Source organism: Pseudochaenichthys georgianus, chromosome 18 (assembly GCF_902827115.2).
Source record: "Pseudochaenichthys georgianus chromosome 18, fPseGeo1.2, whole genome shotgun sequence".
Lineage (NCBI taxonomy): Eukaryota > Metazoa > Chordata > Actinopteri > Perciformes > Channichthyidae > Pseudochaenichthys > Pseudochaenichthys georgianus.
The window spans coordinates 1358447-1385730 of NC_047520.1; the positions used below are offsets into that span (position 1 = coordinate 1358447).

The following is a 27284-nucleotide window of genomic DNA, read 5'->3' on the forward strand; positions in this document are numbered from 1 at the left end:
TTTGAACACTTTAAATATATTAACATTTTAAACTGTATACCCCGTTTATCTAGGCCCTTTTTGTTTTATGTATAGGCTACATGTCACACTGTGGGAAACGATATTTCTGGATTTATAACACATGTAGAATTTGTTTACAATAAAGCTGACTTTGACTTCCGCGTGCTTGCATATTTTAACAAAGCTTTTCATTTTAGCCACACTGAATTTAACTAGAAGTCATGGCTGTGTCAATTACCAGTCTGATATCGTTTTACAAAGATGACAAGAAGAATGGAGATAGAGGAGAGAACCACTACAAGTCAGGACACGTACAGTGCAGCCTAGATGAAGGTGTGCATACCGGTGTTGTCAGGGCTAGCATGAGGGACACGGTTTATAGAGTGTCGGTGAGTAGTGATAGCAAGAGTACCGTTAACCTAGAGTTAATTTATTCACATTAATTCCCATCAACAAATCCATTTTATGTGTCACATGAAATCTTTATTAGGCAAGGCAAGTTTATTTATATAGCACTTTTCAACACTTGGCAATTCAAAGTGCTTTACAAAAAATGAAAGACATTAAGAAAATGGCATTTAAAATCAGTCATTAAAAAGCAAAGCTAATAAAATAAACATTAAAAGAAAAAATACATGGATAAAAGTTACAGTGCAGTTTAAGATGTGAATAGTTCAATTAAAAGCAGCGACAAAAAGAAAAGTCTTCTTGCTGGATTTAAAAGTAGTCAGAGTTGCAGCTGACCTGCAGGTTTCTGGGAGTTTGTTCCAGATGTTTGGAGCATAATAACTGAACGCTGCTTCTCCATGTTTAGTTCTGACTCTGGGGACAGAAAGCTGACCAGTCCCTGAAGACCTGAGAGATCTGGATGGTTCATCATTTAGCAGTAGGTCAGAAATGTATTTTGGGCCTAAACCATTCAGTGCTTTATAAACCAGCAGCAGTATTTAGAAAGCTATTCTTTGACACACAGGAAGCCAGTGTAAAGACTTCAGAACAGGAGTGATGTGATCCACTTTCTTAGTGTCAGTGAGGACTCGAGCAGTGGCGTTCTGAATCAGCTGCAGCTTCCTAATAGATGTTTTAGTGAGACCTGTGAAGACACCATTGCAGTAGTCCAGTCTTCTGAAGATAAAAGCATGGACACGTTTTTCCAAATCCTGCTGTGACATTAGTCTTTTAATCCTAGATATATTCTTTAGGTGACAGTAGGCTGATTTAGTAACTGTTTTAATGTGACTGTTGAAACTCAGGTCAGAGTCCATGACTACACCTAGATTTCTGGCTTTATCTGTTGTTTTGAACATTGCAGACTAAAGCTCAGCGCTAACTTTTATACGTTCTGCCTTGGCTCCAAAAACCATTACCTCAGTTTTATCTTTGTTTAATTGGAGAAAGTTCTGACACATCCACTCATTGATTTGTTCAATGCACTTACTCAGTGTTTGAAATGGAGCATAGTCTCCTGGTGAAATGGTTAGGTAAATGTGTGTGTCATCTGCATAGCTATGGTAACTTATTTTGTTGTTCTTCATTATCTGAGCCAGTGGGAGCATGCAGACGTTAAAGAGAAGAGGCCCCAAGATTACAAATGTTACACACCAGAAAACACAGAAATATCCATGAAATAAACATACAGTAGGCTATAATTGGGAAGGCATTACAAATGTAAATATATTTTAAATAATAAAACAATCTCACCACCACAGGTATCTACAGGAGAAGAGGGAATTCTCTCCACAGAATGTGAATGCCCACATGGAGAATGGAAATGCAGTCATGCGGCTGCATTAGCCATCTTTGCCATCCACACTTTCAGCTGCACTGACGTGACACACCCCGTCAGTGGAAGAAGCCAAAGGCAGCTAAACGTACGCATTCAGTGGAGGAGCTATTTCCTCCAACCAATAACTCACTCAACCCGCTGACAAGAGAGCCCACCTCCGAAGATCGTGACTGGCTGAGGGACAGACTCGGGGGCAGGTTCTCAGGAATGTCTTGGCTTCTCTCCCCCGAGCCAGAAGAGGAACACTACAGCTTGGAAACACTTACTGTTCCTGAAATGATCAAACCTGTTGGGCATCAGGGACCTGAGGCAATTGTGGCAAGCATGGCATTGTCTGAGGAGCAACAGAGGGCAATTCAGGTGGCTACACTGGTCAGCGAACCAACCCAAACTGGCATTTGTTCAGGAAAGGAAGGTTGACTGGCAGCAGCTTTGGAGCTGTCCTGAGGTCAAAGCGTGTGACTGCTTCCCTTAGTGCCAGGGTGCTAGGGCAACAACAGGCCCTTGATGGTGTTTTGTCTGTACAGTGGGGGACTATGAATGAATGTCAGGGCATTCACCACTGCAACCCAGATGCAGGTCCATGAGTCAGGTGTGTGGCTCTCCCAATCAGGAGTGTTGGGGGCATCTCCAGATGGTCTGGTAGGGTCTCCCGCTGTGCTGGAGGTAAAGTGTCCCTACGGAGCCAGGGAAATGACAATTAGTGAAGCATTGCAAATCAAGGGCTTCTGTGTCAGTAAGGAAGAGAAACATTCAGCCTGCGTGAGGAGCATCCTTACTGGCACCAAGTGCAAGGTCAGCTTTGCCTCACTGCAAGAAAGAAGAAGAAATTAAGAAATTGTGAATCGTTTTTAATTTACATTTACTCGCCTTTGCAATGTTGTGGTTGTTAGAGTGTTACCCCCTAAACGCACCAGGAGCGTCTGCGCCGCGTTACGTTGCGGCTGCGCCACGCTGCGACCTCCTCCTGCGACCTAACACACCAGGCGCGTTTCAAAACGTTGCGGAAGCGGAGCGTCGTGTGTGCAGCCTCGCAGTTCTTAATTAACTTTAAAACATTAATATGTAGTTGTTACCTTCCACTCCACAAACTGCAGCGACTAAAAACCAGGCCTTGTCCTTTCTGATGTTGTCCTTCTAAAAAGCATCGGTTACATCGTATACAATGGTGTGTTTCTCCACTTCCATTATGAACTCCTCGTCGTCCATTGTGCGCATCGTAGTGGAGGTGTTGTGATGAAGGAGGGGGGTCTGCTAAATTAGTATATACGCGGGATGGGCCTGGCCCGGATGCTCACCTTTCCACTTCCTGCGAGGGGGGGGCTGCCTGCCCGACCTTACGGCTGCGCCGCGGCAAAAATAGGATTCATCCTAATTTTAGAGAAGCGCTGCGCCGAGCCGCTGCGCCGAGCCGCTGCGCCGAGCCGCTGCGCCGAGCCGCTTCTGGGACGCGTCTGAGCCGTAACGCGGCGCGTGTGGTGGAATAGCACCCATTGACTAGAGTGGCCGCGATCCTTACGACCGCCGCGGCGCAGCCGTAACGCGGCGCAGACGCTCCTGGTGCGTTTAGGGGGTTAGGCTTCCTGTCAGCTCGTCTGTTGGGAAGATATGAAATATTAGTTTCATGGAAGTCACATCGTCACAAATAAGAGCATTAAGACATACAGTACATAGGCTAAAACAAAACATCTAAAGATATAACCTTGCACTTTGTCTCGTGAACATTTTCACTATTTTGACATTTTTATAGATCAAAATTGAACTAAAGAAATAAAGGTAGATTAATCCATATTGAAAACAGGTGTCAGCTGCTACACTAATTATAATAGTTATATTTCTTAATTAATTAAGATATTACTGTATTGATCCCAATTGGGGAAATGTTTGTGTTGCAGCAGCATAACAAGAAAAACTAAATATGAGTTATTATATATACAAAAGTATGTGAGGGATGGAATATTAAATTGAATATAAATGTAAAACGTACATGTGATGTTACGTCCAAGAGAAGCTATGGAGCAGAGAGTTCTCTGCCAGCCAGAGGTGATTTGTTATTAGTTCAATATGTCAAACTGATTTCCCTGACTACAATCTTTAGTTACATGGTGAAACGTTATGCTGCTTGTACTAATTAGACTTATCATATAAGCCACACAGGTTTTAATAGGATGTATTCATTATCTTTACTTATTTTGCGGTCTTTTCAGCAGTGCCATCTCTAAAACGGCGATACACTACCCATCATTTACATTTCACCGTGACATGGACAACAATGTAACGTCAGCTTACCTCATGGCACGAATCCAGACTCTCCTTTGGAAAACATTGGCCGGGAAACGATAGAACGAGCACGTTTCATGCGAAGACCTGTGGCTGCAACCCGGAGCAAAGCAACAAACCATTGCGTAGCTAACTAGTAGCGCTAGCTTTAGCTAACGTTAGCCAACGAAACGAACTGCCGAGTAAAATTGGAAAACACTGGTAATTAATTGTTCTATAATTTATAAAACTACGGTGTTAAAAATGACCATTTCAAAAATAGAGATTGTAATGGTAAGATATAGATATACAGATACTAAAGAGACTACAGATAGGCTACTAAAGATAGGCAGGTACTTGCTTTCAAGCAGAACACAGGGGAAAACAAATTTAGCGGGAGTGTTTACGTGTGTAGGCGTAATGACGTACAACGGACTCGACCATTTCTGTAGTCCTATTCAGCCACTCGGTAACAACCATCGTTTTTCAGACACGTAAACTCTTCACAAATCACCAGTGGGGTCACTGCTGATGTATCTACTGTCGTAGAACAAAACGTGATTTATCTCTTAAATTTGTGTCAACCACAGACCTTATTTCGAGCTATTTTCCAAAACCCTATGGAGAAAATACATTGCTTTTTTGACGAAGGAACCGGAAGTGCTAAAAATGCTAACTTACTTCCGGGTTTTAGGACGCGTCACTGCGGTTCTCTATAAAGTAATTGAGTTAGAGTTACTTAATTTCTTAAAGTAAGTCATATATTAAATATTAGTAATCTTTACCCAGCTGCCTATGATTGAGAGTAAATATTACTCATTTATAAATATGTTTTAAGTAGTTGAGTTAGATTTGACTTAATTTCTTAAAGTAAGTCTTATATATTAAATATTAGTAACCTTTACCCAAAAACATTGGGTAAAATCTACTCAAAAGGAGTGTGCAAATTGTTACCCCCATTTTATTGAGTAGATCCTATAGGTTGATGTTTACAGTGTGGCTCTTTAGGGACCCCAGCTTACAAAAATACACATTACATTTTGTATTTTGCAGAAGAAGACGACTTAAACACTTAAAACAAATACATCATTTATCAGTTTAAATGGTTAGAACTCATCAACGTTTACTATAACCAACATAAGAGTTCAATATTTGTCTAATTTTCTACATGAACTAAAAATGAATATGAATATATGACACAGAAAATGAGATTAAGATCATTTAATTTTAACCAATAGACTACAACATTGTAAACCCATACATGCATACATACATGTAGTGAAAGTCGAACAAGATGGGAATAATGCAAAAACAATTAATTTTCTTGAGTTTCACTACCCCTGACATCCAAAGTCGTGGTACTTCTGGACTATATCCTCCATGCCCAAACAGGTAGGTCTGTGTTCATCATCTTGACACTCAACTTCTGTGGGCCAGTACTCGATCCAGGTTCTTTCTCCAAGTACATACTGATACCTAAGGAGAGCAGAGTGAAAAACACGTTAGGTCTTCATGTGAACAGCTATCTGTAACATTCAAACATAACATAAGAAAGCCTCCTTCCTCCTTCTGGATACTTTATTACTTGATCAATGGCAACAGTACATGAGTAAAACAAATATTGACTTGATTTAGTATAAAAAGCCGTGAAACAGAAAGATCTAACTTACGTTTGATGTGCCTCATCTCTGTGAATATCATCTGATGTTCCCATGATAAGGTACGTTTTGCCAACAACCAAATCTAAAGACTCCCTGCAGTGCGGATAACTGAGGAATGTGCGAAGTTTATTCAGGGGACCCACATCAGACGTTCCTGTTATTTAAAATGAGGAGAACAAAGAAAAGGTGAGGATCAAATGGATAGCTAATCATTCATCACAAAACAAAAGTACTTCATTATTACATATTTCCAGTGGACTCATTCTGAAAGGAACAAACGTTCCTGGAAACGCACTTATTTGCCTTCTGTCCAAAAGTGAAAGGGGCTGTATTCTGCTTTTTGGAGTTTCCCTCTCCTGCAGTTATATGGGTTGTTGTGCATGTAAATGGTCTGCAATGGCTGAAATCCCTGTGTTCCCTCCAGAGGGAGTTTCAGACACACACTCCCACCCCCTGCTCCAAACTCTTCCATTGGACGACTTGTTTACTGCGACATAGTGACATCACTACATAACACTTGCGCTTCTATTGTCTAGCCCCCAACACATCTTACGTGAGAGGCTAAGGGGCGGGACAAATCCAAGTGGTTGACCCATCACAACAGAGCCGGCCAGCTAACTAATCAGAGCAGACTGGGCTCTGGTTTCAGACAGAGGGTGAAAAGAGGTGCAGCAGCTCAGGCAGTGAGAATATTAAAAAAAGCACTTTTTTTACATTAAAGCATGTAAACATGTCGCAGTAGAGCCCCAAAATATAAATATGAATCCTAAAAGAGAGCATAATAGGGCCCCTTTAAATGTATCCCACTCACGACTGTATAATAATTATCCAGCCAACAAGCTGCTAACTGCACTAATAAATGAAACAACAAGTCGAACATCTTATTTTGCCTAGAAACATGAAAATGACCGGTGTTGACATCTAACTGCCAGACATAAATGCATTCACCAACATTTTAAAAGTTGTATGTTATTGTCTGACAGGAGATTAAATGTGCACACAACATTTAAAAGCAGTTAAACCAACTGTTAAGTCACCTAACCCTTTACGGCACCCTAGAAACATCAGGGGCTACTCCATTTCAGGCAGTTAATAGATACCCACCTTCTTTGATGACAGCCAGAACATGCATTTTGTAAATGTCTGTGGACAACTCTTCTTCAAACACTTCCAGTTTCATTTTGTACACTGAGGACAGACACATTGTAGATTGTTAGCTCATCTGTTTCATTGCTCACTTCTTCTCCCAACCTCTTAGACACACACAATCAAACAAATGCATTGTAAGGCAAATGTCAGCCTTATGAACGGAGGTACCGTGGGACTTGCCCTTCCCATGTACGGGAGTCCGCTCAATGGAAATGCGATGTCAAGTTCCGATGTCAAGTTCCTGTCAGCGGCTAGACATATGTTACCAGTGTTTACCAGTGTTGCCAGGGGCATGATAACATCCTCCACTGGAGGTTGGGTGCTGCTGCTGTGAGGAAGGCCGACTATGGGTGCTGATGGGCGGACGGTAAAGCACCGCAAAGTAGACCCCCTTTAAGTGTAGCCAGGGGCACGAGAAACATCCTCCATGGAGGTTGGGTGCTGCTGCTGTGAGGAAGGCCGACTATGGGTGCTGATGGGCGGACGGTAAAGCACCGCAAAGTAGACCCCCTGTTACGTGCCAGGCAGGCTGTACATGTGTGGTTTTCCTTCCCTCCTGTGTTTCTCTCTTCTCCCTGTCTTCTGCACAGCTAATCAGCAGCTGATCGGTATCTGCCTGTGCACCTGAGTCTGATGGCTGATTGGATCCTCTCACCTTCAGCTGGCCTATCAGCAACCAGGGCCGACCATAAAGGAGGCACCCAGGAAGTCTTCTCTCTCTCACTCTGGGCCTGTTGCTGAGGAAGGAACACGGCTGTGCTTAGCAACTAAAGCTCTTTGGATAAATCTGAACTTTGTTAATGTGTGTGTTGAGAGGTGGAGGAGTTAGGTAAGTCTGGGGTACCCTGTACATTTCTCACCACCGAGCTAACTATTGTTTAGACACACTAGGTAAGCGGATTGTTGCCACCCCTGTATATTGTTTTGTCAAATTCTTTGTAGTTAGTTAGTGAAGGTTTTTGTTTGAGTTTGGTTTCAAAGGATAGTTGTAGAGGTAGGCCTGGTTTTGTTATGCTTGTTTCTTTTGTTTGGCACAATCCTTTGACTCCTCCTCCTCCTCCTCACAAACAGAGTTTCTGTTTAATTGTATTATCTGATAGGTTACAAGGAATAAACCTTTTGTCAACCTTTACTCTGACTCTCTCATACTTATTGGTTGTACGTTATTGTCTCCAGGTCCCCTAGACCTTAGTGGGGACGTAACAAATGGGGGCTCGTCCGGGATCTCTATTTTCCTGAAATAAAAACAACCAATAATTGAGAAGTCATTGTAGGTGTTGTACATTGGCTGAAAAATGGGTTTTGACTTACAGAACTTTATTGAAAGTCCAAGTGTTGATACGTTGTATTCCTGTCGCAAAGATGACATGTTATGTATCGCAGCTCACTTTAACATTTCAGTAGACAAGTATAAAGTAAAAAAAGAGATAAGAGAGAAAATCCTGCAAAGACTAGAGGAGTTAAAGATTCTTGTAATCCCAAGCATGTCAACTCAGCCTAGGGCTGAGGTGTCTATTGAAGATGATAAGGAAAGAGTATTAGCTACACCTAGAGTTGACAAGTTTAGTCCTCAAGCTCCTCCTGCAACGCTTCCTAGGTTTGAGGCTTTCTCTCCGGGTAGCTTAGGTGCAAGTAGTGATGCCAAACTAAAAGTTCGTCTTGTCCGTCTTCAGATGGAGGGCCAGGAAAAGGAGCGTAGAGCGGACTATGAACACAGGCTGCAGATTCGCAAGTTAGAGATAGAAGCTGAGAAAGAAATCACGTTAAAGCGGCTTGAAGTTGATGCCCTGAGAATCTCTTCAGAGCAGACATTTGAGAGGTCAAGACCTTCACATACAGTCTCTCATACAAAGAGTTTTGATGTTAGTAAAAATATTGCTTTAGTGCCAACTTTTAGAGAGTCAGAGGTTGACTCATATTTTTGTGCTTTTGAGAGAATTGCTACCGCACTGGTCTGGCCTAAAGACATGTGGCCAATCCTACTTCAGTGCAAATTAGTAGGTAAGGCTCAGGAAGTGGTATCTTCACTTTCTTTGGAAGAAAGCTTGCAGTACGAAGTGCTTAAAGAGTCGATATTGCGTGCTTATGAGCTTGTGCCGGAGGCCTACAGACAAAAGTTCAGAAACCATAAAAAGTCTGCTACGCAGACATTTGTTGAGTTTGCGCGAGAGAAGGGCATTCTCTTTGATAAATGGTGTGCGGCTAATGAAGTGAAGGATCATTTTGAGAGTCTTCGTCAGTTACTTCTCTTGGAAGATTTTAAGAATTCTTTGCCTGAAAGGATGGTGATATTCTTAAATGAACAGAAGGTTACTTCACTGGCTAAGGCAGCTGTTTTAGCAGATGAATTTATGCTCACTCACAAGACTATGTTTTCTTCACCCTTGCGCCCAGATAGTGCTTCAATATCACTAACCGGAAGACCTGATCTTGGCCCAACAACTTTTGAAAGGTCTAGAGGACCACCATCACCTCCACGGGGGCCCCGTGAGTGTAACTACTGCCATAAAACAGGACACCTTATTTCAGGGTGTCATTTCTTAAAGCGTAAACAACAATTTTCGCAACGCTTTCAAACGCCAAAAGGCATGGGACTCATTAAAGGAGTTTCCCTATCAGACATAGAAATGTCCCAGGAAGATGATGTACCTGATCCCTGTTTCAAACCCTTTATTTCCAAGGGCTTTGTTTCTTTAACTGGGGATCCTAAAGACCAGCTGCCAGTACAGGTACTTAGGGACACAGGAGGTTCTCAGTCCATTATTAGGGAAGGCATCTTACCTTTAACCTCCAGATCATCATGTGGATCAAGTGCTGTTGTTCAAGGGGTAGGCATGACACTAGTTGCGGCTCCTTTGCACAATGTTTATATTCACTCATCTCTTGTCAAAGGATTCTTTAAAGTAGCTGTCCTCCCTGCCTTGCCCATCAAAGGTGTTGATTTCATCCTCAGTAATGACTTGGCTGGGGGCAAAGTTAAGCCAGTACCTGAGGTCATTGATTCTCCTGATCTAAGTTTAGACGCAGAGAAATCAGCTGAAGTACCTCCCGAAATCTTTCCTGCTTGTGTTGTTACAAGGGCACAGTTAAAGAAATACGGAGAGGACTTGTCTGATTCTTTTCTTGCTACAGGGCAGTTTCTTGAAGACATGACAGTGTCGGACCGACTGCCAGAGGAGGCCCGGTCTGCTGGTGCTGGATCACCCAGTAACAGCTCGGAGCTTGTACAACTGCCTGCCACTCGGGAAGAATTCATGGCAGCCCAGTTAAGTGATGAAACACTTTCTAAATGTCTCTCTTCTGTTATCAGTCAGGAAGAGGCCAAGTCAAAGAAGATGGCCTACATTATGGAAGATCACCTATTAATGCGTCGCTGGATTAGTGATGCCTGTGAGGAGTCAGACTCCTTAGCAATTTATCAAGTTGTCGTGCCAACAACCTATCGTTCTCAGGTGATGTCCTTGGCTCATGATCATCCATGGTCAGGTCACATGGGGGTAACAAAAACATATCAAAGAGTTTTAAAACACTTCTTTTGGCCAGGACTTAAGTCTGATGTAGTTCTTTATTGTCGAACATGTCATGTGTGCCAAGTTGTTGGTAAACCGAATCAGGTGATTCACCCTGCTCCTCTCATTCCTATTCCGGTAATGGGAGAGCCATTTGAAAGGGTGATTGTGGATTGTGTGGGACCCTTACCTAAAACTAAAACTGGGAACCAGTTTGGAAAAGGTACCGTTCTCTACCTTGGTCAGCAGGTTGGTCGGGGGAAGGTGTGCCCTGCTGATGCAAAGATCAGGGCAATTGCCTCCCTCCCAGTGCCATCCACCAGGAGGGAACTTCGCCGCTTCCTAGGAATGGCAGGGTACTATCGCCGTTTCTGCAGAAACTTCTCATCGGTGGCGGCCCCACTCACTACGTTGACCAGTCCCTCAAAGTCTTTCGTTTGGTCCGGTGAGTGTCAGCAGTCATTTGAGAGCCTAAAAGGTATTCTGTGTTGTACTCCTGTTCTTTCTGCACCAGACTTTTCGAAGCCATTCAAGCTCGAGGTCGATGCCAGTGGAGTTGGGACAGGGGCTGTTCTTCTACAAGAAGATGCACAGGCTATCGATCACCCCGTGAGCTACTTCTCCCGAAAGTTCAACAAACATCAGTTGAAGTACTCTACTATTGAGAAAGAAGCTTTAGCTCTATTGTTTGCCTTGCAGCACTTTGAGGTGTATCTTGGCTCCAGTGTAAAACCTATTAAGGTATACACTGATCACAATCCGCTGGTTTTTCTTTCAAGGATGTACAACCACAATCAACGCCTTATGCGTTGGTCGTTGATTGTCCAGAACTACAACCTTGACATAAGCCATAAAAAGGGGTCCGATAATGTTCTTGCCGATGCACTATCTCGTGCTATGTAAATAAATGTTCATTGTAAGGGCCAAACATACTGTTTGGATTTATATGTGTGGGGGTGTTACGTGCCAGGCAGGCTGTACATGTGTGGTTTTCCTTCCCTCCTGTGTTTCTCTCTTCTCCCTGTCTTCTGCACAGCTAATCAGCAGCTGATCGGTATCTGCCTGTGCACCTGAGTCTGATGGCTGATTGGATCCTCTCACCTTCAGCTGGCCTATCAGCAACCAGGGCCGACCATAAAGGAGGCACCCAGGAAGTCTTCTCTCTCTCACTCTGGGCCTGTTGCTGAGGAAGGAACACGGCTGTGCTTAGCAACTAAAGCTCTTTGGATAAATCTGAACTTTGTTAATGTGTGTGTTGAGAGGTGGAGGAGTTAGGTAAGTCTGGGGTACCCTGTACATTTCTCACCACCGAGCTAACTATTGTTTAGACACACTAGGTAAGCGGATTGTTGCCACCCCTGTATATTGTTTTGTCAAATTCTTTGTAGTTAGTTAGTGAAGGTTTTTGTTTGAGTTTGGTTTCAAAGGATAGTTGTAGAGGTAGGCCTGGTTTTGTTATGCTTGTTTCTTTTGTTTGGCACAATCCTTTGACTCCTCCTCCTCCTCACAAACAGAGTTTCTGTTTAATTGTATTATCTGATAGGTTACAAGGAATAAACCTTTTGTCAACCTTTACTCTGACTCTCTCATACTTATTGGTTGTACGTTATTGTCTCCAGGTCCCCTAGACCTTAGTGGGGACGTAACACCCCCTTTAAGTGTAGCCAGGGGCACGAGAAACATCCTCCATGGAGGTTGGGTGCTGCTGCTGTGAGGAAGGCCGACTATGGGTGCTGATGGGCGGACGGCAAAGCACCGCAAAGTAGACCCCCTTTAAGTGTAGCCAGGGGCACGAGAAACATCCTCCATGGAGGTTGGGTGCTGCTGCTGTGAGGAAGGCCGACTATGGGTGCTGATGGGCGGACGGCAAAGCACCGCAAAGTAGACCCCCTTTAAGTGTAGCCAGGGGCACGAGAAACATCCTCCATGGAGGTTGGGTGCTGCTGCTGTGAGGAAGGCCGACTATGGGTGCTGATGGGCGGACGGCAAAGCACCGCAAAGTAGACCCCCTTTAAGTGTAGCCAGGGGCACGAGAAACATCCTCCATGGAGGTTGGGTGCTGCTGCTGTGAGGAAGGCCGACTATGGGTGCTGATGGGCGGACGGTAAAGCACCGCAAAGTAGACCCCCCTTTAAGATTCCCAGGGGCACGAGATTCTTGAGGGTGTGATCATCTTGGTTTAGTCCGTGGGGGAGTGCTTAAGTTCGGGGGCCCGGGGACCCAAGGTGCTCGAGGTTCTGGAGGTACATGGGAGGGATCCTGGAGCTCCTTAGTCCGTGTTTTGGGGGTCTTGGAGCGGCCACAGAGAGGTGCTTTTCCCCGGGGTATGTCATGGAAGTTTGAAATAACCTGTTTGCTCATGTCAGGGAGAGATGCTGGGGCTGCTGCGTCCTTGTTTTGGGGGTCTTGGAGCGGCCCCGAAGAGGTGGCTTTGTCGGTGTACCTAATGGGTAAGAAAGCCAGTCTACACAGGTCGTGAAATGTGATTGAAATGTACAGAGTGCTGTACATTTCAATCACTTTGAATGGGAGTGGTGAGGTGTGGATGAAATGGCCATATCTCCCTTAAATTCACATCAAACTCACCCATCTTTCACACACTAATTCATGGGTAACAGAGCCATGTACACCATGCATTTAAAGTAATGTTAGCCAGCTTTCAGACACTAATTCGTGGGGAAGAAAGTCACCCTGGACGGGTCATCAAATGTGATTGAAATGGACAGATTCCTGTACATTTCAATCACTTTTAATGGGAGTCGTGAGGTGTGGATGAAATGGCCATATCTCCCTTAAATTCACATCAAACTCACCCATCTTTCACACACTAATTCATGGGTAACAGAGCCATGTGCACCATGCATTTAAAGTAATGTTAGCCAGCTTTCAGACACTAATTCGTGGGGAAGAAAGTCACCCTGGTCGGGTCGGGAAATGTGATTGAAATGTACAGAGTGCTGTACATTTCAATCACTTTGAATGGGAGTCGTGAGGTGTGGATGAAATGGCCATATCTTCCTTAAATTCACATCAAACTCACCCAGCTTTCACACACTATTTCATGGGTAACAGAGCCATGTGCACCATGTATTTAAAGTAATGTTAGCCAGCTTTCAGACACTAATTCGTGGGTAATAAAGGCCTGTACATCTCCCTGTTTGAAAGGGCCATATCTCCCTTAAATTCACAGCAAATTTACCCATCTTTCACACACTATTTCATGGGTAATAAAGCCATGTGCACACTGTATTTAAAGGGCTGCAGGAACACTTTACCCGCCTTTTAAACACCTTTTCCTGGGTAAACAATCCATGTATTTCCGCCTGCTTTCCATCAGCACCCGCCAGTCATTTCAAACGGTTTCAAATCGTTTTTTCACTTTTAAAAACAGCTTTCTGCCCTGTAAATGATTTCTAATCATTATTACCGTCATGGAGGAGCTGCAGGGACACTTTACCCGCCTTTTAAACACCTTTTCCTGGGTAAACAATCCATTTATTTCCGCCTGCTTTCCATCAGCACCCGCCAGTCATTTCAAACGGTTTCAAATCGTTTTTTCACTTTTAAAAACAGCTTTCTGCCCTGTAAATGATTTCTAATCATTATTACCGTCATGGAGGAGCTGCAGGAACACTTTACCCGCCTTCTAAACACTTATTCCTGGCTAAAACAATCAATGTATTTCCGCCAGGGTCACAGCCTGCTGCTGCTGCTGCTGCGGCGGCTGCTGCTGCTGCTCTCCCTCCCTAAATTCACATCAAACTCACCCAGCTTTCACACACTATTTCATGGGTAATAAAGCCATGTGCACACTGTATTTAAAGTAATGTTAGCCAGCTTTCAGACACTAATTCCTGGGGAAGAAAGTCACCCTGGACGGGTCATCAAATGTGATTGAAATGGACAGATTCCTGTACATTTCAATCACTTTTAATGGGAGTCGTGAGGTGTGGATGAAATGGCCATATCTTCCTTAAATTCACATCAAACTCACCCAGCTTTCACACACTATTTCATGGGTAATAAAGCCATGTGCACACTGTATTTAAAGTAATGTTAGCCAGCTTTCAGACACTAATTCCTGGGGAAGAAAGTCACCCTGGACGGGTCATCAAATGTGATTGAAATGGACAGATTCCTGTACATTTCAATCACTTTTAATGGGAGTCGGTGTGGATGGCCTGTTGAATCCGATTTTGAGCACTCTTTTCCCCGCATAAACTAGTTTAAATCACCGTTAAACACTTATTCTGTTGATGTCTATATAACCGACTTCCCGCTATGCATTAAGTCGGTTATATGGACCCTGTACACTAGGCATACCGCGGCCGGTAGTAAATGTCCAACCATTGTACCCTCTGGTCCCTAGGGTATGTTAGTGTATAAAAGTACCATATTGAGTAAATTCAATCCATTTATGCTCTCTTACCAAAATCTATTTTGCTGGTTTGTGTACTCTCACAAGCCTTAGCTGTGCGCTGATCATTGCTGATGTTCTCCTTCTTCTGCATACTGCAGTCCTCTGGAAATACACAATTGGCCTAAAGTTATAACACATCCGATCAAATGTTCATAGTAGTACATGAGCATGGATGATGGCAGCTGTATTTAGGTCACCATTTAGATTATTAGTGAGGTTTCTTTTAGACTTCAGGTGCTTATGTTCCAATCTGGTTATTTACTGCAAACTCAATTCTACAGCATTCTCCTTTACCAGATGTGAAGCTAAGTGCTTTCCTCACAAGGAGTACAACTCCTTGATTTATGTTGTAAATCTGAGAGACAATTCCTGGTGATATGATTATGATTCGATGCTCGCAGTGTGGCTTTCATGGGGACAACGTCTGTCTGTCGTTTAGTGGCTCCAACACTTGGGTCAACACTGAAATATCTCCACAACCATGATTGGGGACTAGCAGTTAGTGCTGCAGTCCATAGGTAAGACTCTCAGCTACTAGCATTGCTGTATAGCCTCTGAGTCTTTGTTTTCAAAGTATGATGATACACTGCTGCAGTCTACAGACCTCAGACGTGGGGGGTGTACTACGAAGCAGGATTTTCGCTTAGCCAGCTAAATTCAGGGAAAACTCCGGCTTTCCGGTCCTCCGAAGCTGGTTCTCTTTTTAGCGGGCTAGATCTCCATGGTAACTTATGCTTAGCGGCTAACCTGGTCGGGACCAGGTTAGGTTGCAGGCTAAGAGCTCAACTCAGTGAAAGCACCGCCTGCTGACCAATCAGAGCTCAGTGTGCGGAGTTTAAAGCAATCAAGTCATATTACAGGAGAAAGGAAATACAGAAAAGCTGCCGTTGCAGGAAAGACGGCCGGCAAAAATCACCGAATGTGTGAACGTGAAAATGAATAGAATATCACCTCCATCTTCAGAGCAATCTGACTATTATAACATTACCGTTAAGAAAGCACTTAAATATCTGCCACAACATAAGTACACTGAGTGCAGACGTCGATGTGTCCCATTATCATTCATATCACATCATAATGTATCATATATCTCCTGATCTGAGTCAGCTGAGCCGTATCTGGCCGTGCAACACTCACAGCATCACAGACTGGATGCAGAAGCATTATTTTAAGCAACACATTAAGTTGAGGAAACACTTGAGACAAATGTAATGAAAGTCAGATGGTGTTTTAGACAGGGCAGTGATATCATAAACATGTTAATGTACGCATTCAAACACGTGTTCTGTTCCAGCTGTGTTCACCTTGCAGGTGCAGCTATGTGGCTTTGATCCTGGATCAAGTGTTTAAGTCATGGATGTTTAAAGTTTAACTTCTTCATATTTGACCAGTATTAAAGTTCACTTTTCATTCAGGAAGTATGACGCTGCGCTGTCAGTGCGCTTCTCCATGTTTGTGATTGGTCGAATGCTCCAGATACACCCCTTTCATGTGAACGTGCACCTAACTAGATAGGACACGGCTGGCTTGAGCGATCCACTTAATAACCCGCGTTGTAGTACAGTTTAGCGAGAGCGCGTATGTTTTGGATTAGGCCAACCGGCTAACTCAAACATATCCAGGTTAGGTTGAACCAGCTTCGTAGTACAGGCCCCTGCAGTCTACCTCTACAAAGCACAATGTAAGTGTTGTGTTATTTAGAATAAAAAAATGTAACAATGCACTCCTCATCGAGATCCCTAACAAAAGCATCCAGAAGCTCCAGTACATTCAGAACAGCGCTGCTAGGATCCTGATGAGGGTGCCCAAATATGATCACATCACCCCCATCCTTAAATCACTACACTGTCTCCCAGTTGAACTGAGGATCGAATTCAAGGTCTCTGTCCTCACCCACCTGTGCATCCATGGAAGGCTCACATTATCACAAAGATTGAACCTTCACTACCTGACCAAATTCCCTCATTTTGAAACCATGGTTAAAACAAAACGTTTTTTCTGTGAAGATCTTTTTGTTGTTGTCCCTGGTAGGGAGAGTGTGTAGCGTTCGGATTTGAGTTAGAACTCAATCGTTCACGATCCGACCTGTGGTGCTCCCGGTGCCCATTAATACCCTGCCTACACTTCTCTGTGTCTGGGCAACACTGGACTCAGGTATTGTACGTTTCAAGTGTTTTTTAATTCACAACAATTATAGAGAAGCAATTGTTGGCAAGATATATAATTGTACAAGTTACATTTCAGGTAACTATATAAAAGTAATTTCCACCTGGTTATCAACAACAACACATTTTTTATCTTGTTGTATAATATTACATCATTATTTATTTGTTCATTATATCTTTTGTAGTACAGTTTTGAAGTTGTAAGAGCTTCACGCTCAGAACAGTCGCAATTTTTACAGGCTCCCACTGCCTGTTAGCATCTGGCGTCTGTTAGCATCTAGCTCTCCTGCTCACAAACATTTAGCCATCCCTGCTTATACAAGTAGTAGTTTTAGTTGTCTGCGGAGGCCAACTCCCACCTGTCGAGTACGGCTGTACTGAGGTGTTTTTCCTCCGGAGACGTCGCGAAGAGACGGAGCGGCTCCACCTGTTGCTGCCTGCGATCTGCGATCTACGGAGGCCTGCTTGTCGCGAAGAGACGGGGCGACTCCACCTGTTTGCTGCCTGCGATATGCGATCTACGGAGGCCTGCTCCCACCTGTAGAGTACGGCTGCACTGGAGAGGTTTTTACCCCGGAGTCGTCACGGAGAGACGGAGCGGCTCTACCTGTTGCTGCCTGCGATCTGCGATCTACGGAGGCCTGCTCCCACCTGTAGAGTACGGCTGCACTGGAGAGGTTTTTACCCCGGAGTCGTCGCGGAGAGACGGAGTGGATCCACGCTTCGGGCTTGGCCTGCTTCCACCGGGCGTGTGCTGCTGTGCGGAGGAGGATTTTACCATGGCTGGGGCCTGCTTTCCACCTGTCCTGGTTCTGCTGTTGCAGAGGCCTGCTTTCACCCCGGGGATACCACGCTGCTGCTTTCGTCTGTCCTTTGCTGCTGTGCTGATTTTGCTCCAGGTTCATCGCGGATTCTGTGTGCTGGTCTGGGAAAATGGCCCATATCGGGATTCTGCTATGCCTGTTAAGTATTTTGGACTATGAGAAGATCTCTAGTCATTCTGAGGAGTCTACTGGATTCAGGTCTGTTCTGCCACCCGCAGTGGGCATCCCCTGCAAAGGTTCGGATGTGTTACACAAACAATTACCGGTTGCCTTGTCACAGTCAATCTGCTCGACAAAATATGTTTGTCTTTTTTGTTTTCCTGCGATGATGGTTCTTCAGGACTGCTTCTTAAGCTCTAATCACACTCTCGCAGACTTTTCCGGTGTTTCTAAAGTAGATGACAATGTATGTGTGTCATTTAAGAGGAAAAGATGCCTGGTTTTTGTTGTTGCTATTACTGTCAGGAAATGTACAACCTAACCCTGGTCTGCCCAGTAGTAGTAGTCAGATCGCTACTCCTGCTGATTTTAAAGCTAGGTCTGGGTTGGGTTTCATCCACTTGAATGTGCGCAGTCTGTTAGGTAAACTAGATTTTGTCCATATTTGGGCTGACATCATTGTTTTATCAGAAACATGGCTAAACAAATCTATTTTGGCCTCTGACATTGCCTTAAATGGTTATAATGTGTATCGTACCGACCGGCCTAATAAAGGTGGTGGCGTTGCCCTTTATGTTAAGAATAAGTTCAGTGTATCCACATTAGTTTCCAAATCTATCAGTAGGCAATTTGAATTTGTAGCCTTAAATATAGAAGTGGCAAAGGGTCAACAGGTCATGGTGGTGGGCTGTTACAGACCCCCCTCAGCTGTCAAAGACTTCTTGTCTTTGCTAGCAAATCTTTTATCGCAACAAGACTACAAGGAAATAGTGCTACTTGGAGATTTTAACTGGGACTGGTTAACTGCAGTGTCAGAGGATTTTAAAAACCTTTGTATCTCATTGAATGTTACTCAGATTGTTGACAGTCCTACTCGCCCTAATATTAAGTCCCCAAATAAATCCTCCCTAATTGATCTCATTTTAACTAATGTTCCCTATAAATATTCATCTGTGGGAGTATTTGCGAATGATGTGAGTGATCACTGTTTTGTAGCCACAATTAGGGACACTAAGGTCCAAAAGGTTAAACCTCGTATTATCATCAAGAGAGACATACAACATTTTGTGGAGCAGGGTTTTGTGGATGATCTGTTTGGGTTTGATTGGGGAAACATTGATTTGTGTGCTGATGTTGCGACTGCATGGTCTTATTTTTATCTTGGTTTTATGGAAATTATAGATAGACATGCACCCCTGCGTACATTTAGAGTGAGGGGACGAGACAATCCTTGGTTTTCTGCTGAACTGTCTAGTCTCCTGCATGAGAGAAACAAGGCCTGGGGAAAGGCTAGGAAATCAGGCTCAGAGGTAGAATGGCTGCGTTTTAGGCAGCTAAGGAATAGCTTCACTTCAAATGTCAAAAGTGCTAAATCTAAGTACTATCTGTCAGTAACCACAAATAACCTGAACAACCCTAGACAATTCTGGAAAGCCATAACATCGATATCCACCGGTGATATCCGTAATGACCTACCTCCGTGCCTCACCACAGCATCTGGCACTATATCAGACAGGGCCACCATGCTAAATTGTTTTAATGGTCATTTTGTGTCCTGTGGCTCTCTATTTCATTCTGTTCCTAATTCTGCTTCTGTGAACACCACCGTCGTTGACTCAGAACAATGTGGTCTGGAAAACCCTTTCAGTTTTACTCCTTTTACTGTTGATGTTGTTCGTGAAGTCTTAACCAAGCTAGATCCTAAAAAGCCATCTGGTCCGGACAACGTAGAACCTTTCTTTTTAAAGATAGCTGCAGATTGTATTGCTCCATCTCTTACTACTCTTTTTAACCTCTCCCTCAGCATGAACAAAATCCCAAAAGTATGGAAGTCAGCTTATGTCCTGCCACTACTAAAAGGAGGGGAGGCCACCTTATTAAACAATTATAGAATTGTCAGTTCTGGCTAAGGTTCTTGAACGCCTAGTGAGTGAACAAGTAAAGTTTTTATGTACAAATGACATCCTGTCTAAACATTAGTCAGGCTTCAGAAAGCAACATAGCACCATCACTGCCACAATGAAAGTGGTGAATGATGTGGCGAGTATTTTAGATAATAAGCAGAGTTGTGCAGCTCTATTTGTTGAACTATCCAAAGCTTTTGATATCGTCGATCATCGCATTTTGAAGCAGAGGCTGGTCAGTAATGGCATATCCAGCCATGCAGTGGGGTGGTTTGTGAACTACCTCTTTGAAAGGTCCCAATGTGTTCACTTTGATGGGTTTTCTTCTGAGTGGTTAAACATCACTAATGGTGTACCACAAGGTTCAGTCTTAGGTCCGCTATTATTCTCTATCTATATTAATAATTTAGGTGAAAATGTTGAAGGAGCCACCTTACATTTTTATGCGGACGATACCGTTATGTACTGTGCAGGTCCCTTGATTAATGAGGCTGTTGTTAAATTACAGGCTGTTTTTAACATTATTCAGGCTCAGCTCTCTGAACTAAAGCTTCTTTAAATGTGGATAAAACCAAGGTAATGCTCTTTTCTAAAGCTAAAGCTAAAAATACACCGGAGACTTCTTTGGATATTGTAACTACGCAAGGAATACAACTTGAAGTGGTTACCTGTTACAAATACTTTGTTATCTGGCTTGATGACTGTCTCACTTTTACATTTCATGTATATAACCTGCTCAAAAAGTTGAGGGTTAGGCTAGGTTTCTTTTACAGAAATAAGTCCTGTTTCTCGCTTGAGACCAGGAAAAGGCTAGTCACTGTGACCTTTTTACCTGTGCTGGACTATGGTGATTTGTTATATATGAATGCACCTGCCAATTACCTGAGCAAGTTAGAAGCTGCGTATCACAGCGTACTGAGATCTTTGATAAATTGTAAAGCACTTACGCATCACTGTACCCTGTATACCAAGGCGGTTTTGCCATCACTTCCTGTACGGAGGCTCAGTCACTGGTACTTTTTCATTTACAAAGCCATGTTGGATAAACTACCATCTTCTATCTGCTCCCTGATCTCTCTGCGAATTGAAAGTACTTATCGCATGCTGTGGTTTTATTAAATGTGCCAAGTGCTAGGACTGTCTTAGGGAAGAAAGCTTTTAGATGTGCAGCTCCACTAACATGGAACAGTCTGCGAAAATAATGGAAAATTACCAAGCTAGTACCACTACATGTTTTTAAAGCTCTGTTGGATGCTACAAAATCAGATGCTGTTGGTACCTGTACATGTGGTTAAATATGTAAATTGTAATCCCTGTAAATGTTGCTGTATGATGTCCTTTTGTTGTTCTGTTGTTTATGTTTTTATGTCTTCTTGTGGAACCTACTGCTGCAGGTCTCCCTTGAAAAAGAGATCATTGATCTCAATGGGATTTTACCTGGATAAATAAAGGTTTTGAATTTAATTGAATGGAACTGCCCCTCCCTACCTCAAGGAACTCCTCACCCCCCATACCTCCTTGCGGACCACCCGCTCCAGCAACTCCAACCTCCTCAAACCCCCCAGGACTAAGCTCCGTACTATGGGAGACCGGGCCTTCTGCTCGGCCGCTCCCAGTCTGTGGAATGCCCCCCCCCGACCACATGAGAGCACCACAGACCGTGGAGGCTTTTAAAAAAGGCCTCAAAACCCATCTGTTCAAAAGAGCCTTTCCCTAGACCTTTTATTTATTACCACCCTTTTATTTTATTGTTATTGTTTGTTTTGTATTGCTTTTTATTCATTCTACCGTGTTGTGTACTGTTTGTATACTGTTCATCATGCTCACTGCTTGTAACACTTCGGGATTTGAAGTCAAATATGAAATGCTTTATAAATGAAACCCATTATTATTATTATTACAAATAAAAGTTTACAGTTGATGGATAAGGTTGCTTTGAGCCGTTTACCTTCAGCACATATGCACTCATCACCTCTGCAGAGCTTCAGTAGCTCTCCACCTTTCCTCTCTGGATGGTAGAACTGCACACAATGTGTTTCTGCAATAGAAGAGAAAGATATTGAAACAGGTTCTTACGGTACTTTATAAAAGATATATTAAATACTTGACCAAATAATAATGCCTGCTTATAGACAGTGTTATATTCTCTGACATCTATTGGGAACTAAAGACATGGAGGTTTCTCTAAGACTCACGCTCATAGTATTCATAGACAGATACAGCCACTGGTTGTAAGACGCCCACTTTCATCTTCTGATGAACCCTAAAAATGATTTCTTCTGGTCGTGTGTGAGAAACCTGTAGATAAAGGTGAGATAGAGATTCAAACACAAAGAGCAAGGCAGAGAGGAAAAGTATGGAGGAAGGAAACAGCGACGTCTTACCTTGTCCAGGTAGAGGATGAGTGAGCCTCTTTCTGACAGGACTTTGTTCATCTCATATCTTGCAATGGTGCGCCCATGTCCTTTGGACAACTACACACACACACACACACACGCACGCACGCACGCACGCACGCATAATCAGACCACTAACCATCATACACATCTTTTTTCTTTTAACAGGAACCGTGCCAAGTGCATTTGTTGTGGGTTACTGTGTATGAGTTCTTACTGCGTCCAAGTCCTTTGTGTTAGCGGTGAAGCCGGTTAGCAAGCCAATATCCAAAATTGACATTGTTGCATCTCTTTCATTGTCCTTATACCTGTCCACAGAATAGATTGAAGGAAATGAAAGTGTTAAGAATATAGTGAAAAGGGTAATGAACAGAAGCAGAATATTTAATACAGATTGTGAAATATAATAATATTGTAAATAGCTGGTTAGAAAATGTTATGAATAAAGCCATGTGGCAGTGTGTTGCCTTGGTTGTACTTACAACACTTCTATCCTCAGCTTGTAGATCTTCTCGTCCTCATCCATTTTGTCAGCTGGAGTAACATATTATATTCATATTTAATTAATTTGTTTCTCAAGAGTAAGGTACAACAACCGAAGAAGAGACAGAAGGCACTAAATCACCTGGGATGAGCTGCACTGACAGGTTAAACTTCTGACAATCACTTTCCTTTTGTTTAGGCAGAGTGTAGTACAGCGACACCATCTGTCACACAGAGAAGGTGCCATATTTGATATAAGTCCTCACAAGGTTAAAAGGGTATTTGGTAAAATAAAAAAAAGGACGGATCAGTTATTAACTGTTATTTAAACTCAGAGTATAACATCCATCCATCCATCTTCTCCCGCTTATCCGTGGTCGGGTCGCGGGGTAGCAGTGGTGCAATCCTTAGTCCACCGAACTGCAGACCCCCTCCCCCATGACTACGCCTCGAAATCCGATCCATGTATATTACAAACAGGATTGGTGACAAAGCGCAGCCCTGGCGGAGGCCAACCCTCACCGGAAATGGGTCCGACTTACTGCCGAGGACCCGGACACAGCTCTCGCTTTGGGAGTACAGAGATTGGATGGCCCTGAGTAGAGACCCCCTCACCCCATACTCCCGCAGCACCTCCCACAGTAACTCCCTGGGAACCCGGTCATACGCCTTCTCCAAGTCTACAAAACACATGTAGACCGGATAAGCGTACTCCCCGGCCCCCTCCAAGATCCTTGCGAGAGTAAAAAGCTGATCCGTCGTTCCACAACCAGGACGGAATCCGCATTGTTCCTCCTCAATCTGAGGTTCGACAATCGGCCTGACCCTCCTTTCGAGTACCTTAGAGTAAACTTTCCCGGGGAGGCTGAGTAGTGTGATGCCTCTGTAATTGGCACACACCCTCTGATCCTCCTTTTTAAAAAGGGGAACCATCCCGGTCTGCCACTCCTTCGGTACTTTTTCCGACTTCCACGCAACGTTGATGAGACGTGTCAACCATGACAGTCCCTCAACACCCAGAGCCTTCAGCATTTCTGGGCAGATCTCATCCACCCCCGGGGCCTTGCCACTGTGGAGTTGTTTGACTACCTCAGTGACCTCCCCCCGGGAGATTGGTGTTGATCCCCCGTCATACTCCAGCTCTGCCTCTAACATAGAGGGTGGAGTTGTCGGGTTCAGGAGTTCCTCAAAGTGTTCCTTCCAACGCCCTAACACTCCATCAGTTGAGGTCAACAACGTCCCATCCTTACTGTACACAGCTTGGATGGTCCCCTGCTTCCCCCTCCTGAGGTGTCGGACAGTTTTCCAGAACAACTTTGGTGCCGCCCGAAAGTCCTTTTCCATGTATTCTCCGAATTTCTCCCACACCCGCTGCTTTGCCTCAGCCACGGATGAGGCTGCTGCCCTTCGGACCTGTCGGTACCTTGCAACTGCCTCAGGAGTCCCCCGGGATAACAAATCCCTGAAAGCCTCCTTCTTCAGTCGGATGGCTTCCCTGACCACCGGTGTCCACCAAGAGGTTCGAGGGTTACCGCCCCTTGAGGCCCCTAGGACCTTCAGACCACAGCTCCCCGCCGCTGCTTTGGCAATAGAGGCTTTGAACACTGACCACTCTGGTTCAATGTCCCCAACCTCCACAGGAATGCCCGAAAAGCTCCGCCGGAGGTGTGAGTTGAAGGCCTCCTGAACTTGGGCCTCCTCCAGACGTTCCCAGTTCACCCGAACTACACGTTTGGGCTTACCAGGTCTATCCAGAGGCTTCCCCCGCCACTCGACCCAGCTCACCACCAGATGGTGATCAGTTGACAACTCCACCCCTCTCTTTACCCGAGTGTCCAAAACATACGGCCTCAGGTCCGATGATACGACAACGAAATTGATCATGGACCTTCTGCCTAGGGTGCTCTGGTACCACGTACACTTATGAGCATCCTTATGTTCGAACATGGTGTTTGTTATGGCCAATCCATGACTAGCACAGAAGTCCAGTAACAAACCACCACTCCGGTTCAGATCAGGGGGGCCGTTCCTCCCAATCACGCCCCTCCAAGTGTCTCCATCATTGCCCACATGTGCGTTGAAGTCTCCCAGCAAGACTAAGGAGTCCCCTTCAGGAGCCCCATACAGGACTCTTTCCAGGGTCTACAAGAAGGCTGTATACCCTGAACTGCTGTTGGGTGCATAAGCACACACAACAGTCAGAATTTCCCCCCCCATAACCCGCAGGCGTAGGGAGGCGACCCTCTCGTCCACTGGGGTAAACTCCAAAACGAAGCGCCCAACCGGAGACTTGTGAGTATCCCCACACCCGCCCGGCGCCTCACACCTTGAGCAACTCCGGAGAAGAATAGAGTCCAACCCCTATCCAGAAGTAAGGTTCCAGAGACGACGCTGTGCGTAGAGGTGAGCCCAACCAGATCCAACTGGTAACGCTCCACCTCCCACACAAGCTCCGGCTCCTTCCCCCCCCAGAGAGGTGACGTTCCACGTCCCCAAAGCCAGCTTCTGTCGCCCGGGTCTGGTCCGTCGAGACCCTCCGCTTTCACTGCCACCCTTCCGGCAGCGCACTCAACCCCATCGCTGTTTCCCGTAGGTGGTGGGCCCGCGGGACGGAGAATCGGAGGTGTTGCCTTTTCGGGCTGGGCCCGGCCGGGCTCCGTGGCAAGCCCGGCCACCAGACGCTCGCCGACGAGTCCTCCTTCTGGGCCTGGCTCCAGAAGGGGACCCCAGGCTTCCTCCGGGCCGGGTATCCTCACTTCCTGTGTCATCTTACATGAGGTCTTTTGAACATATACAAATATATTGTACTCACTGTCACTGTTGCTTCTCCTGAACCCCTGGCAGTCACTGTCACATTCTGGTTTATTTCACTGATCTGTCAGAGTTTAAATATGCACACAAACACAAGCAGTCAATGATAACTAGATATTAAAGTATATATTATTTGTGTGACAAAATCAACAATCAGTGTGTAAATATGCAAGCTGTACATTTAAAACTTTTTCAAAAAAATCAGATTTATCTGGAAAATCTCCATGGAAGAATTGAGATCCTCAAGGGACTCTAGAATTCATAAATAAAATTGGAGAAAGTTCAAAAGTTAAAGGGGACCTATCATGCAAAATGCACTTTTTCTTTTATACATAAATATGTGTGTCAGTGTCAGAAAATAAAACCCTCTCTTTTCCTCCGTACCCACATCTCTAAAAACGGGGGTACAATGGAGCTGATCCAGATTTGCGTCCGATATGACGTAATATCGGAAATGTAGGCGTAGACGTTGCTATCAGAAACAATGCCCGAAAAATTCTCCAATAAATGGTTTTTAATAATCGTTTTTAATAATCGTGATATCAATTATTGACCCAAGTAATCGAGATTATGATTTTTGCCATAATCAACCAGCCCTATGGTCGATGCATGTTTACATTAGCATCGCTAACACTCAGAGCTAACCTGTACTGGAGAGCATGTATGTGAAGAAGCAGGAAATAAAAAGGAACTCACCTTGGCAAGAGAGAAAGCCTTTGAGCTCCATACTGTTTCAGAGAGAATCCTTGATAATCCATGATATGGCGTTTCATCACGGCAGCATTTAGTTTAGACAGTAGCTGCCGGGTCCCACATGAGCTCAGACCCCTCCTTTTTTATTTTGTATCAACATTTTTTTTTTTTTAAAGCTTTATACCCAAATCAGCACTTTTGAAACAGGAAGTGAAATAGAGGGATATGAGGCATGGCTAGAATGGGTGATCTGTTTGGTATTCTGAGTAAAACACTTCATAGACATGTTTTTTATATATTTGTATAGATCTGAGACCTATGCTATTGCCTAAAAATAGCATGAGAGGTGACCTTTAAATATGTTAGGAATATAGGTTTTCAAATGTTTCAATACATTATTATTAATATTATTTATTATTTTTAGTAAAACTGAAATAGTTTTCTCTATTTTCAAATCACTTTTATAGTTCAATTTATTTGTTGAGAGTTCACAGACGTGTTTATATTCCAGGAGACTACCCACACTATACAAATGCATAATTTCAATCTGTTCACACAAACTGTGTTGAGACAAACATATGCCACCTCAATGAGCCACTGTTTGTGAGTTTGTGTCTGTGCTTACTTTAGATGTCCTTGTGGCATAGTGGTTATCCCTGTTGAAGATGTACTTCTCAGGCTTTGCCTTGCCCGGCACCGAAATGTCCACGTTCAGATCGTACTCTGGTTCTTTAGCACTGGACCAGTACTCTGATATAGCCTGGTACACCATAATGGTGGCCTTAAGAGAGGGAGGCGGGGGGAAATGAACAAAATAAATGATAATCTAAAACAGGATGGAGGGACCAAGATGGAGAGAGGAGTCTCTTCTTACCTGAGTTGATCCATAGCCTCCGCCAACTTTCTGCTGTTCGTTGAACCATCTCACAACAGGTTTGGCATCTTCAAAAGCCTTAATTCACAGAAGGAAGGTACATGGTTGAACTTCTCTGTCATTCACTGTACATTCGAATGATACACAAATTACAAATATTTAAAAAATCATATCGGTTACTTAATATTTGT

General features: G+C 44.0%; 1 protein-coding gene across 1 annotated transcript in view; it reads right to left on the reverse strand.

Annotated features, from left to right (window-relative positions):
* Positions 1-5251: 5251 nt before the first annotated feature.
* Positions 5252-27284, reverse strand: part of LOC117463503 (complement C3-like) — a 41041-nt gene continuing 19008 nt past the window's right edge. The window contains exons 30-42 of the mRNA XM_034105759.2: positions 27094-27171; positions 26845-27000; positions 25528-25590; positions 22858-22939; positions 22715-22766; positions 22450-22540; positions 22221-22310; positions 22032-22134; positions 21785-21874; positions 14794-14886; positions 6811-6894; positions 5716-5860; positions 5252-5521 (exon numbers count right to left, since the gene is read on the reverse strand). Coding sequence (XP_033961650.1) covers positions 5380-5521; positions 5716-5860; positions 6811-6894; positions 14794-14886; positions 21785-21874; positions 22032-22134; positions 22221-22310; positions 22450-22540; positions 22715-22766; positions 22858-22939; positions 25528-25590; positions 26845-27000; positions 27094-27171 — 1269 coding nt within the window. The 3' untranslated portion in view covers positions 5252-5379. The remainder of the gene's footprint in view (positions 5522-5715; positions 5861-6810; positions 6895-14793; positions 14887-21784; positions 21875-22031; positions 22135-22220; positions 22311-22449; positions 22541-22714; positions 22767-22857; positions 22940-25527; positions 25591-26844; positions 27001-27093; positions 27172-27284) is intronic.